The sequence below is a fragment of the Bactrocera oleae genome, chromosome 4, assembly GCF_042242935.1.
Source record: "Bactrocera oleae isolate idBacOlea1 chromosome 4, idBacOlea1, whole genome shotgun sequence".
NCBI lineage: Eukaryota > Metazoa > Arthropoda > Insecta > Diptera > Tephritidae > Bactrocera > Bactrocera oleae.
Window position 1 is genome coordinate 14,406,191 of NC_091538.1, and position 26,339 is coordinate 14,432,529.

Sequence of the window (26,339 nt, forward strand, 5' to 3'; positions counted from 1 at the left end):
AAGATATTATATAATATATATATATAATACATACATATGTATGTATGTGCATATATTTTTAGCCCACAAATAGGCGTTTTAGCTTTTTATTTATAATTTTTATATTTAGCTTTAGGTTTAATTTGGATATTGCAACAAGGAAACACATATGACACATTTGTATATTTTTAATAGTTATAGTTCTTTTATTTGAAATAAATTGACTCCAAAAAACAATAATTAGTAATTAAAAATAATTTTTCCATTTTTTTTTATAAGGAACGGTCACTCAGCCATTTAAAGCGGTTGCGATAATTTATACAATTATTAATATCAACTTCAGATTTTTTTCTTTCTTCGCTGGTTTGTTTGATATTATTAACAAATGCATTGCAAAATTATTTCTTAAACTTTTCTAAGTTGGTTTTCTAAATCTATTGTTGCTTCTCTACAAAGAATTGCTATGCGTTTTACAACAATATCATATGGCAGCGAATAAACACTTTATGTGGTCTTATATATTGTAGAATATACATATTATTTCTTCAATTTCACGAATTGTGACGCGAATTCATATACACCAATAGATTCTTTATTCTTCTGATCATATTCAACCCAATCATCTTCGGATAGATCTACATCTTCGAACGTTTGACCATTTTCTGCAGAGCGCACTATCCAACCATTACGCGGTGAAAAGTCTATTGGCTCCACTCCACGGCAATCGAAGATGACAATTGTTTTGAACTTGCCCGCATCGTCATGGGTGTAAGGCACTGAAAGTAAATTACTCATTTAAATATTTTCAAAGTAGTGATAACATCTTATTACCATTCGTTTTCTCCACTATATCAATGCTGTTCTCCCGACCACACATTTTACATTTCATGTAAAAGTTGAAACCTTCAGGATTTCGTGCGTCAGCGCTTGCTTGCATACGCTCCGATTCCGTTATATCGTGCCATTTGTCTGACGGTTCACCACAATTAGAGCATTTTATTTTCACAAAAAACGGATAATCCGGATGATTTGTTTCCAGACTATCGATATTCTCTAAAGTAGCTGAAATTTGTAAACCAATGCGAACCATTTTATATTTATTGCTGGGCTTTTAACGAAATTTTAGAAAACAAACAGTTTTTGCCGAAGCTTCCCAGAATTCGATACACAAACAGCTGTTAACAAATTGTCAGATTGCCGGCTGCCAATTGGCATAACCCTTTTTCATAGGAAAACAAACCGACAAAATGTATAGTAGAGTTTAGTCTAGTATTTAGTATTTGCACTAAGCAACTACTTTTTATTTCTTTATGCTCCGTAAGCAGAGAATATTATCTATGCAGAGAATATTATCTATACTTAGAATGTTAATGAATTCATTAACCAGAGGAAACTGGTGTATAAAAAATATACTTCTTATTAGAATTACTTGGTAACACTGATCCCAATAAACGAAACAGCTGAGTAAAACTTTTTGACATTTCCTTATGTCGAATAAATTCATTGTTTAATAAATTTATCGGACATCACTTTATTTGCAAAACGTTAAGTTGACAAACATTCTGCAAGTAGCAAGTTAAATATTTACTAGTACAACGGATCCTGTATTACGCGAGATGAAGCCAACACCGGCTGCCGATGAAATGTTCAGCACGGATATGGAAGAGGTAAGTTTATTATTTAAGATGAAGCAGAGCATAACATAATAAACAATTTCGACAGAATTATATTAATACACAATTCATAACCGTATGGCTATTTTGTTATGATAAATAAAGTCTTATATTTATATATATATATATATGTATCTACATTGCAGTCGGGTAGCTCCTCAGGTCTACTCATCGATTTGCCAACTAATGAGAAGCAGGTGCATGCCGACTTCTACAATGATTTCGAGGATTTATTTGATGATGATGATGATGTGCCAGTGAACACTAGTGGTTAACTCGATATCAAAACATGTATTTTGGAAATTATGTTAAATACCTATAAGTAAATACTTTTAATTAATAAAACTACATTCATTTAAATTTTCAATATGGTTTTATATTTTCTTATATTTACATATACACTTTCATTTAACTTATGATTATTTTTGATTAAAATAACATGAAAGGACCGAATAGATTCACTACTTACAATATTTGTAAAATATGCATTTAATCTTAAAGTAAACTTAAAATAAATTAAAGTTATATTTACATTTTTAAACTAATAGCTAAACAGAAAAGCTGGACTAGCAGTGGACCTTACGAAATTAACTAACAGAATCACTTTGAAGAAATGTTTTAATAATTACGCTGAGAATAAGGAATTCGGTGACATATAGCTTACAAAGAGTGTTTTCATTGCGTTTTACGTGAGTGTAATTTTCTTAACAAGAATAGTTAGAATTACACAAAAACAAAAAATTGCTACGTATTAAAATAATCGTGCACTATACCCCAAAGTATGAATATAATAACTTAAAGAATCTCACGGTACAAATATTGCACACGGGTTACCACAGTTCAAATTTACTTTCAACAAGCAGTTTGTTAACGATGTTTAGATTTGATTCCCACATTACCTAAAATATAGAGTAATTAAACCTCCTATACGTTTTCTACGTTTTACTGCCTGGTGCATTTGAAGTTCTAGTGTTATTAAGACTAAACTTACAATTTTAATTTTTGTGTATTAACTTAAATTTTACATTTTTGGAAAGCTATCATCTGCTCGAGAAAGTTGTTTGGTCATAATTTGAAGCTAAATTTAATTTTTCAGTGTTTAGGCGTTTAGGTGCTGACGAAACTTTTTGATTTGTAAAGTTAGAAAAAATAGTTTTAAAAGTTATGATTTTAAAATCATTGCCTCTTGTGTGAAAACGTGTTTCTTTTATATATATAGTGTTTATGTATGCCTATTATTTACCATACTGTCTGTAGAAAAAATGCAAATAAAAATTTCAACCATCTAACGGCGGTCCTAAATACACCATTGAGACTTCCGTATTACCATATACCGCGGACACCGTTGGATACAGCTTCTTATCTGGCAAACCTGTAATATATAGATATGTATATTGCATTGAAATTTAAATATATATAGGTATATTTAATCAGTTATTTTAAGTGTAATGAGAACTTACCCTTAAACGCTACACCTAAAAATTCACTGTTCTTTTCGAAAGATAACGTATTATCGTCACAATCGAGTATGACGCGTATCCGTTCGCCGACCTAAATTGAAATAACAAATATCAGAAGAATATATACAATTTATTATGCTATCGATGTGCGTTACCTGATACTTTGGTGGATTATTTAACAAGGGGTAATTTCCTTGCGCATCACCATTGTGCAGCAACATATTTTCCACCAAATTCCATCCCCAACTCTGATCGTCTGAACCTAATAAGGCCACATAACCGTGACATTGTAAAGCTGCTTCTTTTGTGGATATACCAATTACGGCAACCGTGCCAAGTGGCCCCTCCCATATGACCTCCCATGAGTGACGTCCTTGCCGGAAACCAATTTTTCCACGTGCTGCGTCTGTGCTTTGTGCAACAGGATTGCTATAAAAAATTGTCATTCAAGTTTTTACATTTGTTTTGTAATTTACTTATACTTACCGATGCAAGGTAAAACCATTTGGCTTTATATAAACATTACGTGAACAATCATTTGGGTTCCAGGCATGATAATAAGCGCGTAATCTTTTTTTATATGTAGTAACTGAAGACAATAAATCTGATTTTAGAGCTTCTTGTGGTAACTTTCTCAAACAATGCATTCGCCATACTTCTGAGCTTTCATCATTCAGAAAATGGTACCAATTCCAGCAAACCAATGCGCAATTTCTCAAATCACGTAAATCCAAATAAGAGAAGATTACCTCTAAAACATTGTAATTCGTCGCAAGAAATGGATCAACCATTTTGAGGTTTGAGTATGTCGATATCTAAATACAGCAAATTAATCACTCTCTTCTAGTCTACACCGGTTGCAAATAGCCGCAAATAATGTGTAAAATAAGAAGCTAGGTATACACTCCTTGACTATATTGGCTACTATTGTTAAGTATCACGAAGCAATTTTTAGCAGTAATTAGAATTGCAGTACCTAGTTTGGCATCCTTCACACTTTCAAACAAACTTATCTTCTTTTATTAGTTTTATGTTGTTTATGCATTTTCGTTACATTTCACACTTTTATAAAGTATTAGTTATATTATTATTAAAGAGCTTCTCTCATTTATTTGCATAGCAATAATTTTTTACAAATCTTTAACAAAACTAAAATTACAACGCTTTTTTGACGTTTCTCTTCAAGTCTAATTCGTTTCAGTTTTACACAATGACGTCAATTTTTGTGGCTTGGCTAAACGGGTAGTTCGTAAAGTCGAAATTTCAGTAAAAACTGGATTGTGTGCTGCAATAAAATAAAACTGAGTTTCATAAAGCAATGTTTTTCTTAAGGTTGGCAGCACTAATACATTACAATGTTATGTTTTTGCAAACTGTCAAAATATATAGATTATCATTCGATCTGATTCACATACTCGTGGATAGGTTTATTGTTTTTCGTGTTTTTTGTTGGGAGAATAAAGTCTGAAAAGGATATTATCCGTTAAAAGACACATTAGTCCGACTAAGGTCGGAGTGTAACATAATTAAATTAATTGTGTTGAATGTTATTAAATAACTCACGATAGCAGGTTAAAGTCAATCGATAAAATTAACTTCCACCATTACAATTAAGTTTTGGAACAAAGTTCAAGCACTTCGTTAGTGAAAGCGAAGAAACAAAGTTTCGAAAACATGGAAAACATCATGGTGGATAACGGCCTAGCTACAAATAATTTCAGAAGTCCTATATTGATGGAATCAAATTTAATGCCACCAGCAAGTATCGCAACCGGCGGAGGAGTACGAACTGTGGGAAATAGCAGTGACACACAACTAAGCACACCTTTCGCTGGCAATGTACGTGCGTTACCTCCACCACTACCACAAGCTCCATATAATACCAACACCGGATATAGTACCAACAACACTTTCGGTGCGTACGGTGGTTATACAGGTTACAATAATTTTGGCAACAGTTTTGGCTCATACGGTGGATATGGTAACAGTTATGGCAGTTACGGCTCGTTTGGAGGCTATGGGAATGGTTTTGGTGGGGCTTACAATCGCTTTGGCATGGGCGGCAATAATCCTATGGATCCTGAAATGCGTTTCGTACAAATGGCGGAAGCGAGCGCAAGACCTGCGTTTCAAAGTATTGAATCGCTTGTATCGGCTTTTGGAAATATAGCTGCAATGCTTGATTCTACATTTTTTGCACTGACTAGTTCGTTTCGTGCTATATTGGGTGTAGCATCGAATTTTGGACGATTAAGAGGTGTATTTGCACAGTTTTGGCAAACATTCGCGATATTTCGTGGACTAACATGGATATATAAAAAGTAAATTTATATTATTTATTTTAATATTTATTGTTATAGTTTACATTGACGTTTGTATAAACAAATTTATAGAATAATATACTGGCTTCGTTTATCAAATATTGATCCGTCAAGCGAGACGTTCAAACAAGCTTTCGCTGAAGCCGTCAATGATTCTTCACAACAATCGGGCGCACCTAAGTTACCCCACAAAGGTCAATCTCCATGGCCGGTATTGGCTTTTATAAGTTTTATATTTACAGCACCATACCTTATAATGAAACTCTTGGGTACAGTAACAAATACAGCGCAGGAGGAAGGTATGTACACTTGTATGATTCTATAAATACATTTTAATGACCAAGTACATATGTTATTCTTATATCTACTATAACAAGATATGATCTGCTTATATCTTATCGTCATCTCTGTTTTTTTTTATTACAAATCAGTACACAGTACAAGTACTTCAATTCTATATACAAATACATACATACATACATATAAGATTAGATAATTATATAAAAACAAGCATTCTACGGTTGTTTAATGATATTGGATCTATTGCAGCGCGTAATCCAACAAAGTGGATTAATCCCATCGAAACTGTTGCAATGTATGATTTTCAAGCTAGAAATCCTACTGAATTGAGTATGCATAGCAACCAACCTTTGCTCATTGCGCCGAGAGAAATACAAAATACGCTTGGAATGTTGAACACCGGCTGGGCTATAGCCTGCACTGTAAACCAACAGAATGTTGGCATTTTACCGATAAATTATGTAAAAAGTCCGCAACAATTGCGTGAAGAGCAACAACAGCCAAAATGTCTAAATCAACAGCAACCGATGTCACAGTTGACCGAACCGAACATAAACAAGCAACCGCAGCCAGCGTTAATGGACTTATCAGCCTCGTCTTTTCCTGCGCCGCCCACCATTCAACAAAATGACGGTACTGACGCTCTGCTTGATTTCGACATTGCACCACAACCACTTGGCAAAACCAATACTGTCTCGATATTAGCTCCCAGTGGCAGCGATGAAATATAATGAGATGCATTGCGAGTAATGTAGTAGTATGGGTTTGCACCGCTTAATTATATTTATTATAAATATTTTGTTTTTTAAACGTAATACGTTGAGAATTCCTGTTGCTTACTTTAAAAAGTTGAGCATTAGTTAAAACGTTATGTACGGTGTACTTTGATCATGAAATTTTGTTGTAACTTTTGCTGCATTTTTTTAACTTCATATTTTTTTAAATTTAAATAGGTGTATAGTAAACTTGAAAAAAATAAATAAATACATATGTATATGCACGTAGGAATAAAGTTGTAGCTTTATACATAAATATGTATAATAATTCTTGTGCACGAACTTGTTTTTAAGCTTCAGACTAAAATAAAAATAAGTATATTATTTGTCAGATAAAATCACTTTATTAAAATTAATGTTATTTATGGCATGTGGTATTCAAATAAAAAAAAATATATATTATGTGCTAGACGACATACCAATAAATGAACCATACAAATTCGAACAGTTCAGTAAATTTTTATTTCATTTTTATATTTTTACTTTGTGAATTTATCAAAACAAAAAAATAGCTAGGTAGATATACTTGTATTTTACGCTACATTTAAAAAATAAAATCGGTGCAAAACAATATTTCGAAACAACCAATGCCGCCAAATTTAATTTGGTCTTTACCACAAGATTATATAGTCTAGAGAAATAGTATTTTATTTATAACTTAAAATTTTTGTCAAATCAAAATTCAAAATATGCTAACTTCAGATTTTATGTTTAATTTTTGAGATTTGCTTTTTAGTTTTTTTTTTTTTAATCTATGCTTAAAAATTTTAAGCTTGTTTAATAAATACCCGAAAATAAATAATTGAACGTATGTGTTGTTTCACTTAACAGAGCTGCCATATAATATCTCACTTATTTACAAAACTGTTTAATCAATCGTTTACCTTCATATACATATGTATAAATAAAAACAAGATATTTTTCACTTTTTATAAATTTAATTCAGTATAAGTAGTATACTTTATTTGACCATCTCATTCTACTTCGCTTCAGTTCAGTATCATTGTCGCGTACAAAGTCTGCAATTGTGATTTTCATAATGTCAGCACATTACATAGTGTTTACAGCATTCTGTTAGTTTAAACATTTAATATTATTCTCAATAATAAATATTGAATTATATCTACTTATTTGCGTTTCTTATGCAATACACAGCTACTAAATACTCGCTTTTCATACTTCACGCATTAAATGTGAGTTTGAGTTAAAAATGTTTTTTTTTTAAGATATATGCACACAAATTCCAGCAATTTGATCAATTGATCGTCTTACATATTATTTGTATTCATACCAATTTATTATTATTTTATATATTAAATTTTAAATACATTTTGTATTTGTGGTGTATGCATGGAAAAGCTGCTACACTTTTTGCGCACTTGCCAAATGAATAAATAAAAAGAAAGCAAAATTCTGTTCACTTTCATTGCTTTTCTAACCATAAAAAAGGTGAAATTACATGATTTCAAATTTTGACGATTTGGTCAAGACTTTTGTTTGGAAGTATTGGACGTTATCATTCAAAAACCTTACGCGTAAAACGTGTACGCAATATTGAGACTACATACTTTTCAAACAAATGTACTTTTGCTTTAAAAAATATACATTTCCAACTACAAAAGGTTTCTGTGCTTATTCAGGCTTCCTTTTTAATTTTTTGTAAACCATGTAATTTTTTTTGTTATCAAATACGCTTTTATTATTTATAGTTTTTATTAGCTCCTATGCTTCATTTTCACACTTCTGCTTCTAAATTGTAAATTAAGCAAAACTACAATACATATACATATATAAATAATAGAGCGCTTCTCAATCAATTTTTAATTAAAAAAATGTAGACTTTTTAATTTCCTATTTCCTTATTTTATTCATTTATTATTATTATTTTTTTTTTAATATTTAATTGTTTAATAATTTAGCGTAAAATTTTATAAAACTAGGTTGAAAATCTTTTTACTAACATATTTTATATGTTGAAAATATACAGTAAATTTAGAAAAAAAAAGTCTACTTATACAAAAGATATTGCCTTGCAGTTTTCGGGGTGTGATAAAATATAAAATTATTATAAATTTGTTTAAATTGTTAGAAGAAATTTCTGGCCAATAATAAATATGTTATGAAGAAATAAGCAAATCACTATCCGACAAAATAACAATGTATTAATTAAGTTTTAAAATTATAACAGTTAAAATATAATTTTAAAGAATTGTTGACATCATTCAATATTGGTTTAGTATTTGACTTCTGTACCACCTAGTATTGGATTCCAGCAGCATTCTAGCAAATGTAGTAAACAATTTAATTTATTATACCAAATTTAACAATTACTGCAAAAAAAACCAAAACAAAATATGTATAATTTTTTATTTATACCCCTAAAATTATGCTTCAACATATAGTAAACATTAAAAAATATTTTAATTCTGCATAATTGAAAAATAACATTAATTAATAGTTTAATTATTTTAGAAATTTTAGTATTCGTGATGAAAACAACGCTACAATAACTGTAATGTGTATTAAATAATAGATTGTTTTTGTATTGTCAACAAACAAAGATCATTTTGGTGAATGCTGCTGACAACGTTTGAGCGTATATAAAACGGTGTCTGTACCGATCTTACAGAACATTTTTATTGTTTGATGATACTTCAAAAATTTGGCAAGTATTTCAAAAACCCTAGCGCTAAATCAGAAAAGATAGCATAAAATAAAAACTCAAGCTGTTGAAAAAGAACTAAATGAAAAAAAATATTTTTTTTGTTGTATCAGCGCTAAAATATTTAATTTGCTATTTTACTAAACATTTTGAATATAATTTTTTATATTTATATAATCGAATTCATGCATAACTTTCACAAATCATCACATTTTAAATCACACCCCTTTTCTGAAAAAGTCTTATGCACATTAAAAATTCAATACAAATTTGCAAATCGAAATGCAAAAACAAAAAAACTAAATTAAGCCTAACAAATTCTCGACAGAGGAGAAAATTTAATAGTAAAAATGTAAAGCAAAAGTCTAGCTCCAGAGCCAGCCTAGCCTTACTTTCCTTTGCAGAGTACGGCAACATACAAATACATTCAAGCTACGTTAGTCGTAATATACAGCCACTGCGCCATCGCTCAAAGCTGCAGCGACCCGCTCACCACGACATAAGTGCGCGCGCGCATTATAAACAAATTAACAGCTAAATAAATTTTGGTGTAAAAAATCTGATTACACTTTCGACAAATTGCGCCCGTTCTAATGCAAACCTAATAAGGCCGAAATAAAAGAGAAACTGAAGGAATCTTCTGTTGTATTACTGCTGGCATCGGTGATCGTTGTGCTTACACCATTGGATGTAGTAGTTAAGCGGCTGGGTGGTGGTAATGTTTGTTGGTCCATTTCGGAAATTGTGGCACCTGCACCGCCGACAGAAAATCCTTCATTTGTTGTGGTTTTGTTATATAAACATAGATTATTGTTATTGTTGCTGTTGCAGCTGTTTATTTTGTAGTTGCATGTATTGTTGCTGTTATTGTACGCAACCATGAATTCGCCTCAATCAATATCGCTATTAAAATCTTCATCGTCATCATCATCATCACCAGGTTTAGCACAACCACGACCATTGCCGCGAGCATAGCCATGCGATGATGAATCATTCGTAAGTTCAGCATAGCCGGTCATGGTGTCGTCATCCGAATCACATGCCAAACCTTTGCCATTGCCATAGGCTGAAACAGAAAGCGCCTATTAATTAAATAATCAAATTAAACGAATTTAACATTTACTCATACCTTCTATGTATTTCTCGAAATTCGGTGGCACCAAAGTCTTTGCTCGTTCGATGTCCTCGTGTGAGCACTCGCCCTTGTCTAAACCTTTATAATAAAAAATGTGGGCATTAATAGCATATTATGCTGAATAAACCGCCTCGCCTTTTCTCAAATGAAGTTTGAAACTTACCACCAAGTAAACCCATACGTTTCAGTACCTGGGCGTCATCGTGCATCTCAAATTGATCATCAAATTTGAAAATATACTCGGATCTAACGGAATTTTTAGATTTATGTTTAACTATTTGCAAATGGGACACCTTTACAAATTGCACTCACTTGTCATTCGTAACGCTGCAATTAATTTTTGTTGATTTGTGCGTATTAACTATAATAAAGGGTAGCTGTATGGATGAATTGGGTGTTGGTACGTTGCCTTGCCGTTCCGCCTCCTTATTGCGTTCGATTAAACTCTTGAAAGCGACTTGGTGCAGCAACAGCTCATTTAATTGTTGATGTTTCTGTTGTATGCGTTGGCGACACTCTTCGTTTTGTCTTTCCAGCTCAGAGCATTGCTATAATAATATTTATTATTAATACAAACATGAAAATAAAGATAGTATCAGCTTACCTCAGCTGAGTTTGATGGCAAGCCTATCCAACGTATCTCCTTTTTGTCTTTTGATATTATTTCCATGGCCATAAGAACGTTGAGCGCATCATAAACACGCCGACGTATATTCTTTTGATCACAGTTTGCTGAATCTATGGAATTCATATGTAGTTCCTCGGCGACCAATTCATCGGCCACTTCATTATATGTGGTGACACCCTTCTCCTTGACCTTTTCACAAACCTTAAGAGCAAAATGTCGCAACCCTTTACCTGCCTTTTCAGGCTTGCGTTGCCTTCGTGCCGTATTCGAATGTGGGCTGCTAGTGCTGTGGCTATTAGCGATGTATGTAAAATTATTATTTGACATTGAAATTAAGTGATAAAGTTGGCTTACAGTTTTGATTTCATTTTTATATTAGTATTTGGTGTGTATTTTGTATAACGCTCCTCGGTTTTGATGGTGACCTAAAATTGTATAGAAATTAATTCACGTAAGAGTTATTATATTCTAAACAGGGTATATTAATTTTGCGCCGAAGTTTGTAACACCGCGAAGGAAACGTCAGACCCCTTATAATATAGGTATATACATATATACAATAAATGATCAGTGTGACGAGCTGAGTCGATTTAACCATTATATTTGTTTGTATATATGTAAACTAGTCACTCAGGTTTTGTGTCCTTTTCTCCCCAAGAAGCTGCTCATTTTTTGGAACCGCCGATATCGCACTACTAAAGCATATATGTATGTATGTAGATGTCATATACACTGAACGATATAATCATATCCTTGTATGGAAAACATTTTTATTTGCCAAGATATCTTCACGAAATTTGAGATGGACTATTGTTATTCATCTATGATGAAATTGTTCAAATCGTACCACTATAGCATATAACTGCTATACAAACTGACCGATCAAAATCATTTTCTTGTGTGGAATCTTTTATATTTGTGAAGGGTTGTTGTTGTTATTGTTGTAGCGGCAGAATTCTGCCGAGTTGACAGTCCTTGGCCAGAATAAATCCGGGTCCGTTCCGGTTGCGTAGACCCGACTGTTGTGGGAACGGATTTGACTGAAGGGTATTATAGCTCGGTGCAACCGTAGTTAACGTTTTTTTTTTTTTTGTTTTTGTTTTACATTTATGGCGCTTACCGTGTCAGGCGTTTCGTATTTAATCGCTGTGAATGTCGGTTGGTGTTTGCCGGCACTGCTTTGAGTTGATATAACGGTATATGTGTTGTTGCCTAACGATCAAAAATAATTTATTAGAATTGTATATTAATAAACAATTAATAATATTCAAACGTACTATCGCCACTTTGTAAATTATATCGGCTCAAATACTGTTGTTGACTTGAAGTAGCCTAAAGTGAAGCAAAAATAAAATCAGTATGATTAAATGTATTACTAAGGAAATAATTTAATAATTCTTAAGTAGCTGCCTACTAAATAAAATAAAATATTAGTATGCTAACGCGACAGAAACGGTTACCTAAGCTATAAGTTTATATTATATAATATATATAACATTTATATACAAGTACAAGTGCACATAATATCATATGTAAAATGTAAAAATGTTCACAAACTCCTTTATGAGATCCACTAAAATACCATTAAAAGATATTCTAGGGAAATATTTTCACACCATTTGTCAAATCATAATTTATAAAATTTGTAAATAGCTATCTAAAAGTATATAAACATATGTATGTATACATATCTTCACACAGGCACAGTTGGAAACAAAAAAAAAATTATTAGATATATTTTACCAGCTGATTATATATACAAAATAATAAACTTGACGTTTAGCATAGCGTAACAGCATTGCGCATGCTTATATTAGGCAGCCTAGCACATTTACTTTAGAAGGCAGTGCGCCAATTTCGTAAACAGTCGCACGCACAAAACTGATTACGTACTCATACATACATATATAAATATACCAAATCTCAAACGTGCCATTGGCTTTAGCGCGTCAATTCTCACGCATTTAGCATTTTTTTTCTCTTCATTTATCACTTACCAACTGTGTGTATGAGCCCGCACTAGAGTTACGGGAACTGCTACTTGCGTTACCGAGTGTTTCCTGCTTTATATCCTTTGGACTCAGTATCTTCACAAGTTTGCCTGTAAACAGAATAACAAACATTTATGTGATCATACGTACACATAGGTACACAAATACATGTATGCTATGTAAGTGTATGAATGTATGTGCAATACAACTGACGAATGCGGTAGCGAAAACAAAATATGTAGTGGCAATAGATTTATGTATGGTAAGGTAAGGTAAGAATTAACGTGACAAACTAACGCAATAACAACACAGCTGAAGAAAATTGAGTAACGATAGCAGACTATGATTCTCCATTCCACTGTGAAAAGTTTATTTTATTTCACATTAAATTATTTACTATTTCAAAAGAATATTATGTGGCGCGGCGAATGTCCATTTCACTAGCAATTAACAACCCCCTGCTCTCATATAAAAAATTACTTACGCAGCACACGTTTGCAACCAGAAGATGACGTTTTGCGTTCATTGTGCGCTGCTCCAAGTTGTATATAAATTATTTCTGATATACTATATAATAATTATTTTGTGAATTTACAAGTCTATAGTCTTTAGCTTTAAAAGGTTAAAATTTATACTATACGTCCATATAGTATGTAGGTTGTATTTGTCGAAAAGCGGTAGATGTGGTATGTCAAGCGCGCTTTTATAACGCAGCGTCAATGATTGGAGCTAGTCAACAACAGAAGGCAAACAAAACACACGAGTAATAAATGCGGCGAACTGGCAAACATAAATTTTGATGCCTACGTTTTTAAGCAACTAGCTTAATTAGGGTGGCAGTGTAAGAAATTTTAAGTCAGCATATTGCATATCATACCTAAGTAAACTGCTTGTTTCAACTTGATTATGAATATCACAAATAATATCCAATTTAGCCAAATATAGGGCTCTCTTAACAAGAACTATGCGATTAAAAAAAGTTTGCTGTTGCCAGAACCATTTTTACGTCTTAAAATGTGTTTATGGCTGTGAAATATATTTAGAAAAAATCTTGATATTTTTATTGATATCTGACCAACTTAAAAGTCTTATATACCATTAATAAATAAACATTCAAACGATTACAAAGATAACTCTCCAAATGGTCAATGATAGAGATTCTTAGGATGATTGCACTTCTAATTTCCATTACGTGAATGATTAGCTATTCAGATAAAGGTCTCGGTCGAATATTTGTGATAATTTGCATTAATGTTATATATGTTTGACTTTTTTTTTAAATTGCAAACATCTTTTGTAGAAAACTTATCTGGCCAGCAGAAACTTAGCATAGATGGAGAGACATTATCATAGGTATTAGATGTTTCATCCGTTTTTATTCAAAACATACCGAATATTATGCACTTGCAATGAAACCCATATATGCATTACTTTTAAAGTTAACTAAATTTTAACTATTAGATCCACTCTATATGCTCTTTTGGCATTTGAATACTTCACCTATTTGTTGTCACCGATTTGCTACATTTCCTTTTCCGCTTTGTGTTTTCATTGCTTCTCCCCTATCCCACATTATTACTCATTTTTCTTTTACCTTGTGCGACATGCACGTCTTTTCTGATTTACGCGCTTCTCACCCTCTTCTTGGCCGCACTTCATTTCCCATTCACATTTTATTCATATATGTGCAGCCCAGCGCGATCTACACAATAATATCGAAAACCACCACAGACATGAACAAATAACAGCAGCAATGCGACCTCAACTGCCAACACGAGCAGTGAAGCCAAGGTAACTACTTAACTTCGTTGCATCGCCGACAACCAACTACTGTAGTTTCTACAACACTCAATTGTATCCCCATCCGTAAAGGATTATCAAAAGTAGTAAAGTAATCCTCTAACTCACCATTTACATCCTGGATTATGCAGTTGATTTCACTTGTCGCCGATGCGGCAGCGGCTGAAGTTGTTGCTGTGACTATAGTCGCTGTTGAATGCGCCATTTTCGTTTCGTTTTATCGTTGTCTTTCCTTCGTCTTTTGCTTTTTTATCAGTTCAATTTCTACTCCACCGTCCAGACACCTACGCACCGTAAAAAGCCAAGACTACAGACTATAAGAATTGCGTGTAATCACGCCCCAATGCTCAAAGGATATTATTGCCGTCTCCAATCGTTTACTGTCTGTTAGTCTGAGTTTCTTTACTGGCTTTAAATTCTTTTGAACGCTTATTGTTTATTATCGATATATTCCCGCCTCAAACTCACCTACAAGCAAATGCAGTAGATTATCTCACGATAATCCGCGGAAAAAGAGTATAAGTGCAGATGCCTGTAAGGCGAAATTTCACACCTTTTTGGCGCTTTCCACTTATTCAAATGTATCCAACTATTGGAAGACCGCAATATGTAGGCTGCTATTTTCAGAAACGAATCTCCTTTTCGGTCTATGCCTTTTTGTCGTATTGGAGGCAGAAAAATTTTATTCTTCGACTCAAAATGGCGAGAGCAGCAGCAGCGGCAATTCGAATTCCCCACCACAGCAGCGCGTTTTTTTTTCTACCCGCACACACACCACACACCGAAAAATACGATTTTTTCCAGCCAATTTTAACCCACTTACCCGGCCCCGATTTTTATCAGCTTACTTGTAAAAAATTCACAAAATTCTAAATTTTACAAAATCAATATTTTTAAACTAATCACTTAACGCTAACTTAATGAAATCTTTGCACAAATTTTGCCTTAAAAAATTCGTGTGTGGAAAACGCGACTTGCAATACTTTCGACGTGCTGCAGAAAGAGTAAGCAAATGGGCAAGATAGAGGCGGAAAGCGCTCAGCTGATTATAGCGCGCCAAAGCGACCAAATCACGCACCTGGCAATGTTGTTTCTTTTAGCATATAAAAGGGATATTTGCTATTAATTAACGAAGAACGTAAATAAATATTGTATAATTAAAAGTTTTTTAGATACGACGAGTCTGTTCCCAAACATGAGATCGTACTTAGGTAACCACTAAATAAAAAATTACGAAATTAAAATTATAAGTATAACTCATAAACGTTAATGTTACCTCAAGTTTATCACTGTAGGTAAATAAACCAATGATGATTTTATATTAATTCTGATCGTCGTTATATTCTTATGGGCAGTACTGCAGGTATGCCAACAATATAAGAAATTTTATTCATTGAATTTTTACTATAACTAAAAATGTATTAAAACAAGATTATATAATTCGCATATTATCTTTCACTAAATAGTATTTTATAATTTTTGCCTTATTAGAAGTCGGTAACGCTATCTAGAAAGCGTTCCTTAAAAAATCGACAGGGTTTACGTTGCACATCACCAGTTTTTGTTGCCCCTTTGAAAAACTGAGTTAACTTAGGCCCAGCATATCTCGGTTTTTGATCGTCTGGTTCATCAAATTCCATTTCAAATACTTTATTAGCCAAAGCATTCTCCGCCGTTGACCAGCTGAAACGTACAAGCCGTGGGAAACCGAACACCATGTCCAAATTCTCACTGAGAAAACGTTTAGTAACTGGATCGCCCGGATAACCACTACCAAATTTAGCAGAACTCAACTTGATATCCTCGGGAAATTTCCATACCTTTAAAGCGGTGTCACGTGTGACCTTCGCGCAAATACTAGCGGCCGAGACAATTGGATAAGTAGAATCCGCCTTTTTAGCGACAGTAATTTTAAATTGTGGAAATATTCCTTTCAACTTTTCTTGATATTTTTCTGGTGGTCCAACTGTATCTACATATACCTCTGCTATATTAACGCCTTCCTCGATAGCACGTTTAATAAGTTCAATAGCCGATGTCATAGATACTTCATTGAGTGAACATTTCGTGCGTCGTAGCATACTAGTGCTAATAACGTTAGGTGAAATCAATTCTACAGCCCAACCAACACAATCCCGTGGTGTCTCAGAAGTATTCATTTCATTAAATATAAACTCACGCTTTTCTTCGGTTAACTGTTTGGAGTCAGCACACCCTAAATCAATCAATACTTGCTTCCTACTTAACGGGCAGAAAGCTATGCCATAAACCATTGGACCGAGAACTGGACCACGTCCAGCTTCGTCCACCCCCAGCATACATGGTTCAGTCTTGCAAATATCGGGCACGTCCTGGAAATAAACAGTATTTTGCGAATTGTCTCGTGTCGCAATAAAAGGCCCCAAAGTTTTGAGTGAATCAATTTTATCCACAACGACATCCGAGTCTGCGGTAGAATCGTCACATTCAGTCTTTATGTCCTTGGTGGCTGGTATTTCTTCTTTAACGTCAACTTCTTTCAGTTCAGTTTCTTCTTTGATTTCTCCAATTTCTGGTTTTAACACATCTTCATTTGGTTCTGTCTTGATAATTTTCTTGGGTGGTTCCTCTCCAACCGAATCCATAACTTTGTTTCAAAATGCACTTTGTTATATGGTAGTACTTACGATTATTTCGTTTGGCCTTGTTGCTTGCTTCTTTTTCGCGCCTTTTGGTTTGTTTACATTTTTTGTTTATGGTTGCCACTAATTTTCTCTGCTACACAACAACTAAACTTTCTACTTCTTGAGTTATCATTAAACTTAAAAAACAGTATTATATATTGGTAAAGAAAAATTATAATATTAATATACACCTTACTGTTTCTAATACATTAAGGGAACGTAATAAAAACTGAATTAATTATCTATAGAATTCGACTGGAGTTGGGCAGCTTTAGTGAACAGCTGTTTTTGTAAAGGGGAAAATTAGGAAGTGGTTACAACCCTTACTTTTGTCCCTTTCAATCAATACTCCGAAATAGTATGATAAGTTAAATAGCAGATACTTTAAACTTAAATTAACATTTCTTGTAATTAATGTATACAAAAATGATAAATAGTTTCGGATATTTGATTTGGAAAATTTAAAAATAAATTTAACCTTAAGTAGCTATATTCAATCTTATACGTTTCATTTAATTCCAATCCATTATTTTTTTACCTGAAATATGGTAGCGTAGCAGTTCAGCTGATTTGTTTACCGCTTACTTGTTGTTTTTGCTTTTATGTTGACATATCATTACAAGGCGAAAACGGAATAAAGTAAATAAACAAATAGAAAATTTTACAAAAAGTAATTATAATAAAAATTGTGAAAGTAAATACGTAACTACTCATCATTCGATGAACTCTAAGGAACTTTATTCGATACGAGAATGGGCGCCTTTAACAGATATAATGGAGAAGATTCCCGTTCGTATGATACGAGCACTTGGCATATTTCCAGCAGATTTAAATATCACTTGTGTCGATGCAATTTCCGAGTTTATAGTATTAGGTAGTGATGCTGGGATTGTTTTTTGGTATGACCGGTACAGCGGCGAATTGCAGAAGCTGCGCACAGAGGTAAGGTTAATTCTTTCTATTTGAAAATATACTTCATATGCCTTCATATACCCCACCTACGGTCATAAATGACTCATCCGCTGCAAGGATACACCCATGTTTGATGTTAGATGATGTATATATTGCGTGTCTAAAGTGTATTTACTTACTAACTAATCAATTCTAACTCCATGTGTACCGCTAATATAGTTTCCGGCTCGCATCACTTGTGTCAAAATTGTAAATTCGGTGGAGTATATGGTAGCCGCGGGTAATGGTAATGGTCAAGTGAGTGTTTTTCAAATACAAAAACAATTGCCACCGGATTTAAATTTAGTTGCTCCGTGTGCTCGAGCCAAGCCCATTGAAAGATACAACATACGTGACTTGCACAGCTCCGCCATAAGCTGTGTAGAATGGTCTAAGAATGGTATGAAACTTTATTCAGGCGATCGACAAGGCGTTGTAGTGTTAACCGAATTTGATTTTCAAGCAGTAAGTTTCTTTAGTATAATGTTAAAGCTAGGAAATATATTGTATTTGTTATAATTTGCAGCACATCAGCAAATCGTCCGAAATACTCAGCGAGGCGTATGAAATTGTACAGCTTAGTGTTTTTCAGAGTTATTTACTGGTGTCCACACTTTATCGTACCATTGTATGTCAGTTCAGCGTGGTCACTGGTCAATGGCAAGTTACGCAAGTTGGAAAGAAAGATCGAAAAATTTTGTCGGATTGTGGTGGAATATTCCTCAAACAACAAAATTGTAGTCCAGTTTTGATATGTGGCCGTCCAGGTTTACGATTTTGGATCGCTGATGCCGAAGGTAATGTGAAAAAAACATTACTTTTTCGTGAAGCTGTAGCGCGTAGTCCTACCTGGGAAATACCAATACTTAATCCAAAATCAATGGCTAGTACAACTGCGTATTCTAATGTAGCCGATAGCGATGAAATTAACAGAAGTTTTGGAGCAATCCAATTGTATAAGGGCGACGATATGCTGGTCGTTACACACGACGAGTCCACATTGTATTTGCTAAATTTAGATCGACTGCGCGTCGAAGCTGTGGCACGAGGTTTTCGAAAAATACTTGATTTTTGTGTTTGCGATAAGGAGATTTTAGTTTTGGAAGGTTCACGTTCTTTGCTGCGGCTGGCACCTATGCCAGAGAAGCCGAGTAAAACTGGTAGTTAAATGTCTACACTGAAACTAATTACAATTTTAATAAAATATTTTATGTAGCCAAAATAATTTTCAATCCGTCAATGCCGCCTCCAGTTCCTTTGCTAGGTGCTTCCATCGCCGGTGCTCTTGATTCACCCGCTGAATCGTTTGAACCACCCGAGCAGCCAGTGGGTAAAGCGGAAGAATGTTTTGAGTTACCGCCCGTTGAGCTACTCAATTTAAATGTGCCAATAGAATTGGCTGTAGAATCGCCACGCGCCGAACAAAACCGTCGCTTGGAGATTTTTAATCAGATTTCTGAAATGGATTTCGATCAATCTATATTGCATCATAGCGGCATATCGCAAAGTGTTGGCGGTCGCAAAAAACGTACACGACGCAGCCGAGATCGAGAGAATACCGTTAAGAGCAGCAGCAGCGAAGCTGCGGCACCAACAAAGTCACAGGGCATTGTAGAAATTGGTCGTGTTGCAGAGCCAGAAGCAGATTTGGAGACGTCAATTGAAACCTTGACAGCTATCGAAGTTATGGAGACAAAATCCAACGTAAAGCATACAACAACAACTAAGCCAACATTAATGAATAGCAGTTTTTGCGCAACCGCAAAAATAGATAGTGATAAACTGAGGTGAGTGTATGTATGTTGCTTATTTGAAATTTGAAAAATTGTTTATACCTTGAACAGGGTATATTTAGTTTGCCGCGAAGTTTTTTTTAATAAAGTTAACTGTAAATTGGTTTTATTTGCATACTTTTATGTATTAGTTTCTTGTTAAATCTTTAAAAATGTTAAATAAATATAGTTTAAGTATTATAAGAAGTAATGTACCTGTCAAATTAACATAACAAAATGTCACTATCATGTGGCCTACAATTTCTGTTGAAAGTCTACAAATAAGCGTATTATTATCTTTTATTAACCCATAAAACTAAATATGTCCCCATATACCACAGCGCATCAAATGCAACATTGAAAATCAAACCAAAATGTGGTTCCATCTCGTCACCATTGTCGCCTGCCTCACCCGAAGCGGCCAAACAAAAGTTACCCATAAAACCCAAAAGTCTCGCTGAAGAACTAAATTTAGCTGGCATTGCTTTTGATCCGAAACAATCTAGTTTAGAATGTGCAACACCATCTCCGATACACTCTCCGCCCGCTGCACCAGCTTCCACTCCCACGCCAATGCCACTGAAAGAGCTCACCCAAGCATATCCCAAACAAACTAAAGTCGAAGATGCTGGCGTACAGACAACGCCACGCAAAAAGCTTTACTATATGGAGGAAGACGACGATAATATTTACTCAGATTACAGCGCTGGCCAACCAATCGATGAACTGTGTCATGCAGCTATGCGTGCCGCAACTCTAGTGAAGGAATATGAACATGAAGGCGAGGGTACCAATGCTGCTGTGCAGCCAGTGCGCCCAGTCTCGCCAGTACACTTACAATTCGTGCGTACACAGCCGGCGAATGAGGAGATTAAGAGTTTCCTACCAGACTTTCGACGCGCATGTGATCCGTGCACAATGCCGCCTACGGTAGAGCAAAAAACTCCGCCAGTGTCTGCCGAGTCTAATGGAAGTTCCAGTGAATGGGAGTTTTTGGATAATTGAATTGATAACATGTGCTCTTAAATATCATTCCGTGAATTAGAGATTTTTAACCATTACACATCACATATGAAAGTTCTAAAGCAGTCCGCTCTCTAAAATTGCTGCTGAATTTAGACATATTATAATTATCAATATTAATGTTATGTAAAAGATATTGGCGCTTTTGCACATTGGCTTATAAAATCTCAATTTTAAATAACCAACGTATGTATTATATTATGGTATATTGTATTATTTAAATATTTTTTCTGCTATTACTGTTTTGTTCAATATTTTAGCATATTATAACAATTATTTTTGTTTGCAAATTTTTAGCCTAAGCAACATCGTTTATGTTTTATGAATCTGTATGTTAGAAAAGCAACTCAATTATGCATTTATTTGCAATTTGCATATGTACGTATGTAAAAATCTATACCAAATAAAATTTCTATATGTATATGCTTCATTAAATATGTATTTTTGTATAATTACTACTATATACAAAAAAAAAAACGATTTTTTATCGCATTGCAGAATTATTATGTATTTCTTAGTGCGTTCATATAAATAAATAAAAATACACATATTGACGTTGCATGAATTACTCGGAGCTCATATATATCCGCAGCAGATTAAGCGTCGCCACTTATCGGCCTTGAACTTCAATAAACGGAAGTGCATTTATATAAGTCTGCAATTTTAAGATTTCTATATCAGCATTTATGTGTTATAATAACACTTCTTATCAAAAATCCCTACACAAATTCTCTTACGTCGACGTATACATATGCACGTGTGTAGAAAATTACGCTGTGTACAAAGGAAATAGGTACTACAATATTGTAAATATAGCGACTGCGGTGTTAAGCATTAAAAATTTCTTATAACCAGAGATCAATGGAAAGCCCTTTGCTAACTTGCTATGAAATTTATTTCTTAAGGGGCACACCTAGTGTGACATTTTGAAGTAAGCGATCATATTGCGATAGTTTATACCTTCAAAATAACATACTAAAATTTCAAATCGATATCTCAAATAGTTTCGCAGTTACAGCCATTTGAAGAGTAGACGCCCAGTTCAATCAGCTCCATCAGCAAATTTTTTCTGCTTGTTCTTTATACCATATAATTCTACATACTATCGGTTTTTTCACCCGATACAAAATTAAATTTCGGCAGGCCAAAACCGACCAACATTTGGGGTAACCTTCAACTTTTTTTTTCAAACGCCGCCTTTTGACAATTTTTGATCTCCTTCGATTTGTACGGAGAAGAACTTCTAGTTTAACGAGAATTTTTTTATTTTTAGGTTTAATCCGTGGAGAAGGCCGGAATCACTACAGCTGCGGAGGCCGTTTTGTTTAGCGCCGTCGGAGATCTCGTATAACTCAAAAAGTATTTAATCTTTTTTCAAATACCCTGAATTTCAAAACTATCGATACAGTAGTTTTGTTTTTAATGCCAAAAAATCTACACTTTTTTAGGCCGTCACACTAGGTGTTAGAGTTAAATTAAAATTGCTTTAGTAGTCCGAAGACATTTCGAATAAGAAAAAAACGTTAACGTCGGCTGCCGCGAAGTTATAATATCCTTCACAAATAAAAAGTTTCCATTCAAGAATTTGATTTCGACCGGCCAGTTAAAATAACAGCTATATGTTATAGTTCTCTGATCTGTAAAAGTTGTTAGAAGATTGTACCATTGCTTTGGACAATACGCCATGCAAAATTGCTCATAAAAAAGTAACGAGACGAAACTGTCATCAAGTCTATTTCTATTATTATTGTCTGCTACCAACATTATTTTCTTATTCTAACAATAACAATATATTAATTAATATATATATTTGGGGTTTCAAATAATACGCAGTTTTAACGTTAAGAAAGAATCGTTTGATCGATCGATCGTTTGGTGATTCTTTTACTGGTAAGAATCAAGTTGCATTAAAGATCTTTTTATGCAATAAACCAAAGTTTGAGATCCCAATAAATCGAGCGGTGTCAGACCTTGCGAAAACTTTTTTGTAACTAAACAGATATGTGTATCTTCCCTATCAGTACTTGTTGAAGCATTACATCTCAACACCAAAATTGTTACTGTGTGGTAATACTTGTAACTTCACTTTGAAAGGTTGTTCAATCGAATTGTAATCAGTTCTTAGGCACTTTCATTGAACATAAAATAGATCTTTTGCGATTTAAATGCAGTAAGCTCTACCCCGTCTTTAGAAAACCCACAACGTTATTATTTTTTGACACTTAGTGTAGATGTTTAAATATAAATAACAAAATATAAATTAACAAATATGCACGTGATCCCGGAATAATCGCTTTGAAGCCTCCAATTTCATTGTAGGTACGTATGTACATACTGCAAGCTTACATGTTTATATCCTATACTCACTTATCACTTTGTGTAAATATGTATTTACTTTTGAAATAAATATAACGGCAATCTATATAAATATATTTTTTTTATATGAGAATCGTTGATTTCGATAAATACGCACAACTATAAAGATTAAAAATAATAAATATAAAATTAAAAAAAATAATACAAGTATATCAAATTAAAAAAAAAAGTTCTTTAATTTCATTCCGTCTTTAACTACAGAGGAGTACATACTTACATGAAAACAACTTTATTATTGGCGCAGAGATATTGAACACTTATTTCATCAGTCATATATATAAACTAAGCAGGTGTCAAACCTCATATATTATTATATATGTATAACGGAAGTGTATACAGGTTGGTTGAAAAGTTTTTGCGCTCGAAATGAAAAAATACTGTTTTTGATACAAAATATATTTTTTTATTCAATATAATCTCCCTTAACTTGAACACACTTATTCTAATAATACTCCAATAGTTTTATGCCCTTCCTATAATGACTTTCCGGAAGCTCTGCAAAATACCCGTCTACGGTTGTAATAGCTTCTTCTTTTGAAGAAAAACGCTTTCCGCGAAGGAATTGTTTCAGGTTTCTGAAGAGGTAGTAGTCGCTGGCAGCCAAATATGGGGAATACGGTGGATGCTCACGCAATTCGTTTTTTAATTCGTTGAATTTCGTCTTTGTTAGAACAACTTTGTGGGCAGGTGCATTGTCTTAATGCAAAATGATATTTTTGTGCTGCAAACCAGGTCTTTTCTCACAAATTTTTTCACCCAGCTGTTCTAAAAGGCTGCAATAATATTCAGAGTTGATTGTTTTAGTTTTCTGTAGATAATCAATCAACAAAATTTCTTTTGCATCCCAAAAAACGGATGCCATAACCTTCTTTGCTGATCGCTTTAACTTCACCTGCTTTGGAGCTGAACAAGTTTCAGTCCACTGTATGTTCTTGTTTCAATTTAGGATCATGGTGGTAGATCCAAGTCTTATCCATAGTTATAAAACGATGCAAGAAATCGGTTTTATTCTGCTTGAAATGCTCCAAATTATGCTGAGAAATTCGATCCAGTTTTTGTTGAATTGTTAACGTGTGCGGCACTAACTTTCCAAACAACTTTTTCATATGTAATTCACCAAGTAAAATATGAAGTACTCGTTAGTTTGAGAAGCCTATGGCATTAGCAATTTCACGCTTAGTCAAACTTGGTTCTTCACTAACAATATTTTGAACTTGCTCAATGATAACTGGCTTAGCCCAAAATTCAGTAGTGCTATTACTTGGTGAGAGCTGAAACTTTACAACTAAGCTGTACATATATTCACCAAACATGTGTTATACATTTGGAGTTGTACCGTTTAAGCCCAGAATAATATATTTTTTATATGATATTTGAAAAGTAGGCGAGAAATACTATTCAATAAATAATGGAAAATTTTGCTTTAGCGGAAAATTCTCAAGCCAATTGGTCAGCTGTTCTATGTGTGCAGTTCAAGTCATTGAGCTTGATCGTAATAATATATTTTTTGATTCAAACGTTCACTTTCTACATTTAACATATCGACACATACAAACACCCTATAAAATCCAATAAATAAAAAAAGTGTAATATTAATGATTGGATTCGAAAACCTTTTGAAGTCAACGTAAAAATTTTAAAGTACCAAGATTCAACTATTAATCATTATTAATAATACCAATTGAAAGAGTAGTGTAAGCATACGCATCTAATATCGCTTTTAACTTTACATCTACATAAGGGTGTTATGCCGACTGTAGGGTGGCTCCGCTAGGCAAGCAACTGAATTATACTCAACGCAGTTGGTGGAAAATTTTACTAAACTGCTCCTTTTGGTTTTCATTTTCTTTTACTACTTTAATTATTAGATATATACATAAGGCACATGTATCTGCAATATATATGTATATATATATATATATATACAAATTTATATACATATATTTTTATGAAAGAGTATTCCATTAAAATTGTTCAATAATTGCATGGAAAAATTGCATAGGCACAATTTGCTTCGAATAGCGACAATGGCCTTAGATATAAAACGTCTAGTTTTTCTAGGCTACTTACGAGTAAGCGCATTCATACATACACACATCCCTGTATGGGATGTATTCTTTATCGTTTTTATTCTGAAATCGTTTTAGTAAAGAAATGCATTTTCAACGGAAGAAGTTGCTTAGACCAAAAAAAATTTAAACAAGCGCCAGTCCTAGCAAAAACTGAGTTTGTAAGGTTCCTTGCAACATTACATGTATTGGATACCAAATCTCGATCTTTGATAAATTTTATGCAAGGAAGGTTAGACATCTAATATTCTCCAACTTTCTTCTTTTCCAATCGGTTATATTGTAAGACTCAGATCAACACTTCCTTTTTTACTGTGGGAATGAAAATAAAATGTTTATGCAGATTCTAGGCGCCTTTACATGAGGTCCACTTTAGGAGTTTTCTGGGGCCATAAAGTACTTGTATTGAATAGTTGTGTTACTCGTTTTAGTGATCAGCCATATATCCTAACCTAATCTTCTTCCCTTCATCAAAGTTCTCCTCTCAAGAGCGGCCTTCATTGGCATTTGTAGTGCACTAAAGCCAACACAAACAATGTCACTTAGTTTCAGGCTAATAGACCACTGTAGCGTCTTTCAAGCTCAGATAGCTGCTATCAAGGTAGCAGTAGATATACCATACTGCTCCAAAGTATAGCCTCCTTTAGAGAGGTGTGCATTGACTCCGATAGCCGAGCGGTTATACTGCGCTCAAAACCAGTCAACGAGTGCATGACCTCATTAGCAATAGCTTCAAACTTTTGCATATTAGACTTGAATA

At 33.8% G+C, this 26,339-nt stretch overlaps 7 protein-coding genes across 10 annotated transcripts; 3 read left to right on the top strand and 4 right to left on the bottom strand.

The window, feature by feature from the left end:
- Positions 1 to 156: 156 nt before the first annotated feature.
- Positions 157 to 1,245, bottom strand: LOC106617875 (UPF0587 protein GA18326). Its single transcript, XM_014235319.3, has 2 exons — positions 811 to 1,245; positions 157 to 755 (listed from the first exon to the last, which is right to left on the bottom strand). The coding sequence occupies exons 1-2, from the start codon at positions 1,067 to 1,069 to the stop codon at positions 517 to 519; spliced, it is 498 nt and encodes a 165-aa protein (XP_014090794.2). The 5' UTR covers positions 1,070 to 1,245; the 3' UTR covers positions 157 to 516.
- Positions 1,246 to 1,560: 315 nt separating this feature from the next.
- Positions 1,561 to 2,019, top strand: LOC106617879 (COP9 signalosome complex subunit 9). The gene is made up of 2 exons (XM_014235323.3): positions 1,561 to 1,646; positions 1,799 to 2,019. Exons 1-2 carry the CDS (start codon positions 1,596 to 1,598, stop codon positions 1,925 to 1,927), a joined length of 180 nt encoding a protein of 59 aa, XP_014090798.1. The 5' UTR covers positions 1,561 to 1,595; the 3' UTR covers positions 1,928 to 2,019.
- Positions 2,007 to 4,280, bottom strand: Fsn (F-box synaptic protein). The gene is made up of 4 exons (XM_014235316.3): positions 3,599 to 4,280; positions 3,268 to 3,541; positions 3,113 to 3,203; positions 2,007 to 3,024 (listed from the first exon to the last, which is right to left on the bottom strand). The coding sequence occupies exons 1-4, from the start codon at positions 3,901 to 3,903 to the stop codon at positions 2,930 to 2,932; spliced, it is 765 nt and encodes a 254-aa protein (XP_014090791.1). The 5' UTR covers positions 3,904 to 4,280; the 3' UTR covers positions 2,007 to 2,929.
- A 211-nt stretch (positions 4,281 to 4,491) lies between these two features.
- Positions 4,492 to 6,954, top strand: Pex13 (peroxin 13). Its single transcript, XM_014235365.3, has 3 exons — positions 4,492 to 5,433; positions 5,506 to 5,732; positions 5,983 to 6,954. The coding sequence occupies exons 1-3, from the start codon at positions 4,787 to 4,789 to the stop codon at positions 6,462 to 6,464; spliced, it is 1,356 nt and encodes a 451-aa protein (XP_014090840.2). The 5' UTR covers positions 4,492 to 4,786; the 3' UTR covers positions 6,465 to 6,954.
- Positions 6,955 to 7,427: 473 nt separating this feature from the next.
- Dp (transcription factor Dp) lies at positions 7,428 to 15,747 on the bottom strand. Of its 4 annotated transcripts, none has more exons than XM_014235355.3 (11): positions 15,279 to 15,747; positions 14,834 to 15,009; positions 12,932 to 13,035; positions 12,212 to 12,266; positions 12,055 to 12,146; positions 11,289 to 11,359; positions 10,911 to 11,226; positions 10,619 to 10,854; positions 10,470 to 10,552; positions 10,301 to 10,384; positions 7,428 to 10,237 (listed from the first exon to the last, which is right to left on the bottom strand). In XM_014235355.3, the coding sequence occupies exons 2-11, from the start codon at positions 14,928 to 14,930 to the stop codon at positions 10,062 to 10,064; spliced, it is 1,314 nt and encodes a 437-aa protein (XP_014090830.2). In that variant the 5' UTR covers positions 14,931 to 15,009; positions 15,279 to 15,747; the 3' UTR covers positions 7,428 to 10,061. The 4 variants fall into 4 exon arrangements, with proteins under 4 accessions (XP_014090830.2, XP_014090828.2, XP_014090829.2 ...); XM_014235353.3 differs by having other exon boundaries at positions 14,834 to 15,193; XM_014235354.3 differs by having other exon boundaries at positions 15,194 to 15,747.
- Positions 15,748 to 16,109: 362 nt separating this feature from the next.
- On the bottom strand, positions 16,110 to 17,449 carry LOC106617896 (ribonuclease H2 subunit A). Its single transcript, XM_014235359.3, has one exon. It carries the CDS (start codon positions 17,347 to 17,349, stop codon positions 16,213 to 16,215), a length of 1,137 nt encoding a protein of 378 aa, XP_014090834.2. The 5' UTR covers positions 17,350 to 17,449; the 3' UTR covers positions 16,110 to 16,212.
- Positions 17,450 to 17,985: 536 nt separating this feature from the next.
- LOC106617901 (WD repeat-containing protein CG11141) lies at positions 17,986 to 21,699 on the top strand. Its single transcript, XM_014235367.3, has 5 exons — positions 17,986 to 18,330; positions 18,520 to 18,804; positions 18,866 to 19,499; positions 19,556 to 20,126; positions 20,453 to 21,699. The coding sequence occupies exons 1-5, from the start codon at positions 18,109 to 18,111 to the stop codon at positions 21,114 to 21,116; spliced, it is 2,376 nt and encodes a 791-aa protein (XP_014090842.2). The 5' UTR covers positions 17,986 to 18,108; the 3' UTR covers positions 21,117 to 21,699.
- The last annotated feature ends 4,640 nt before the right edge of the window (positions 21,700 to 26,339 follow it).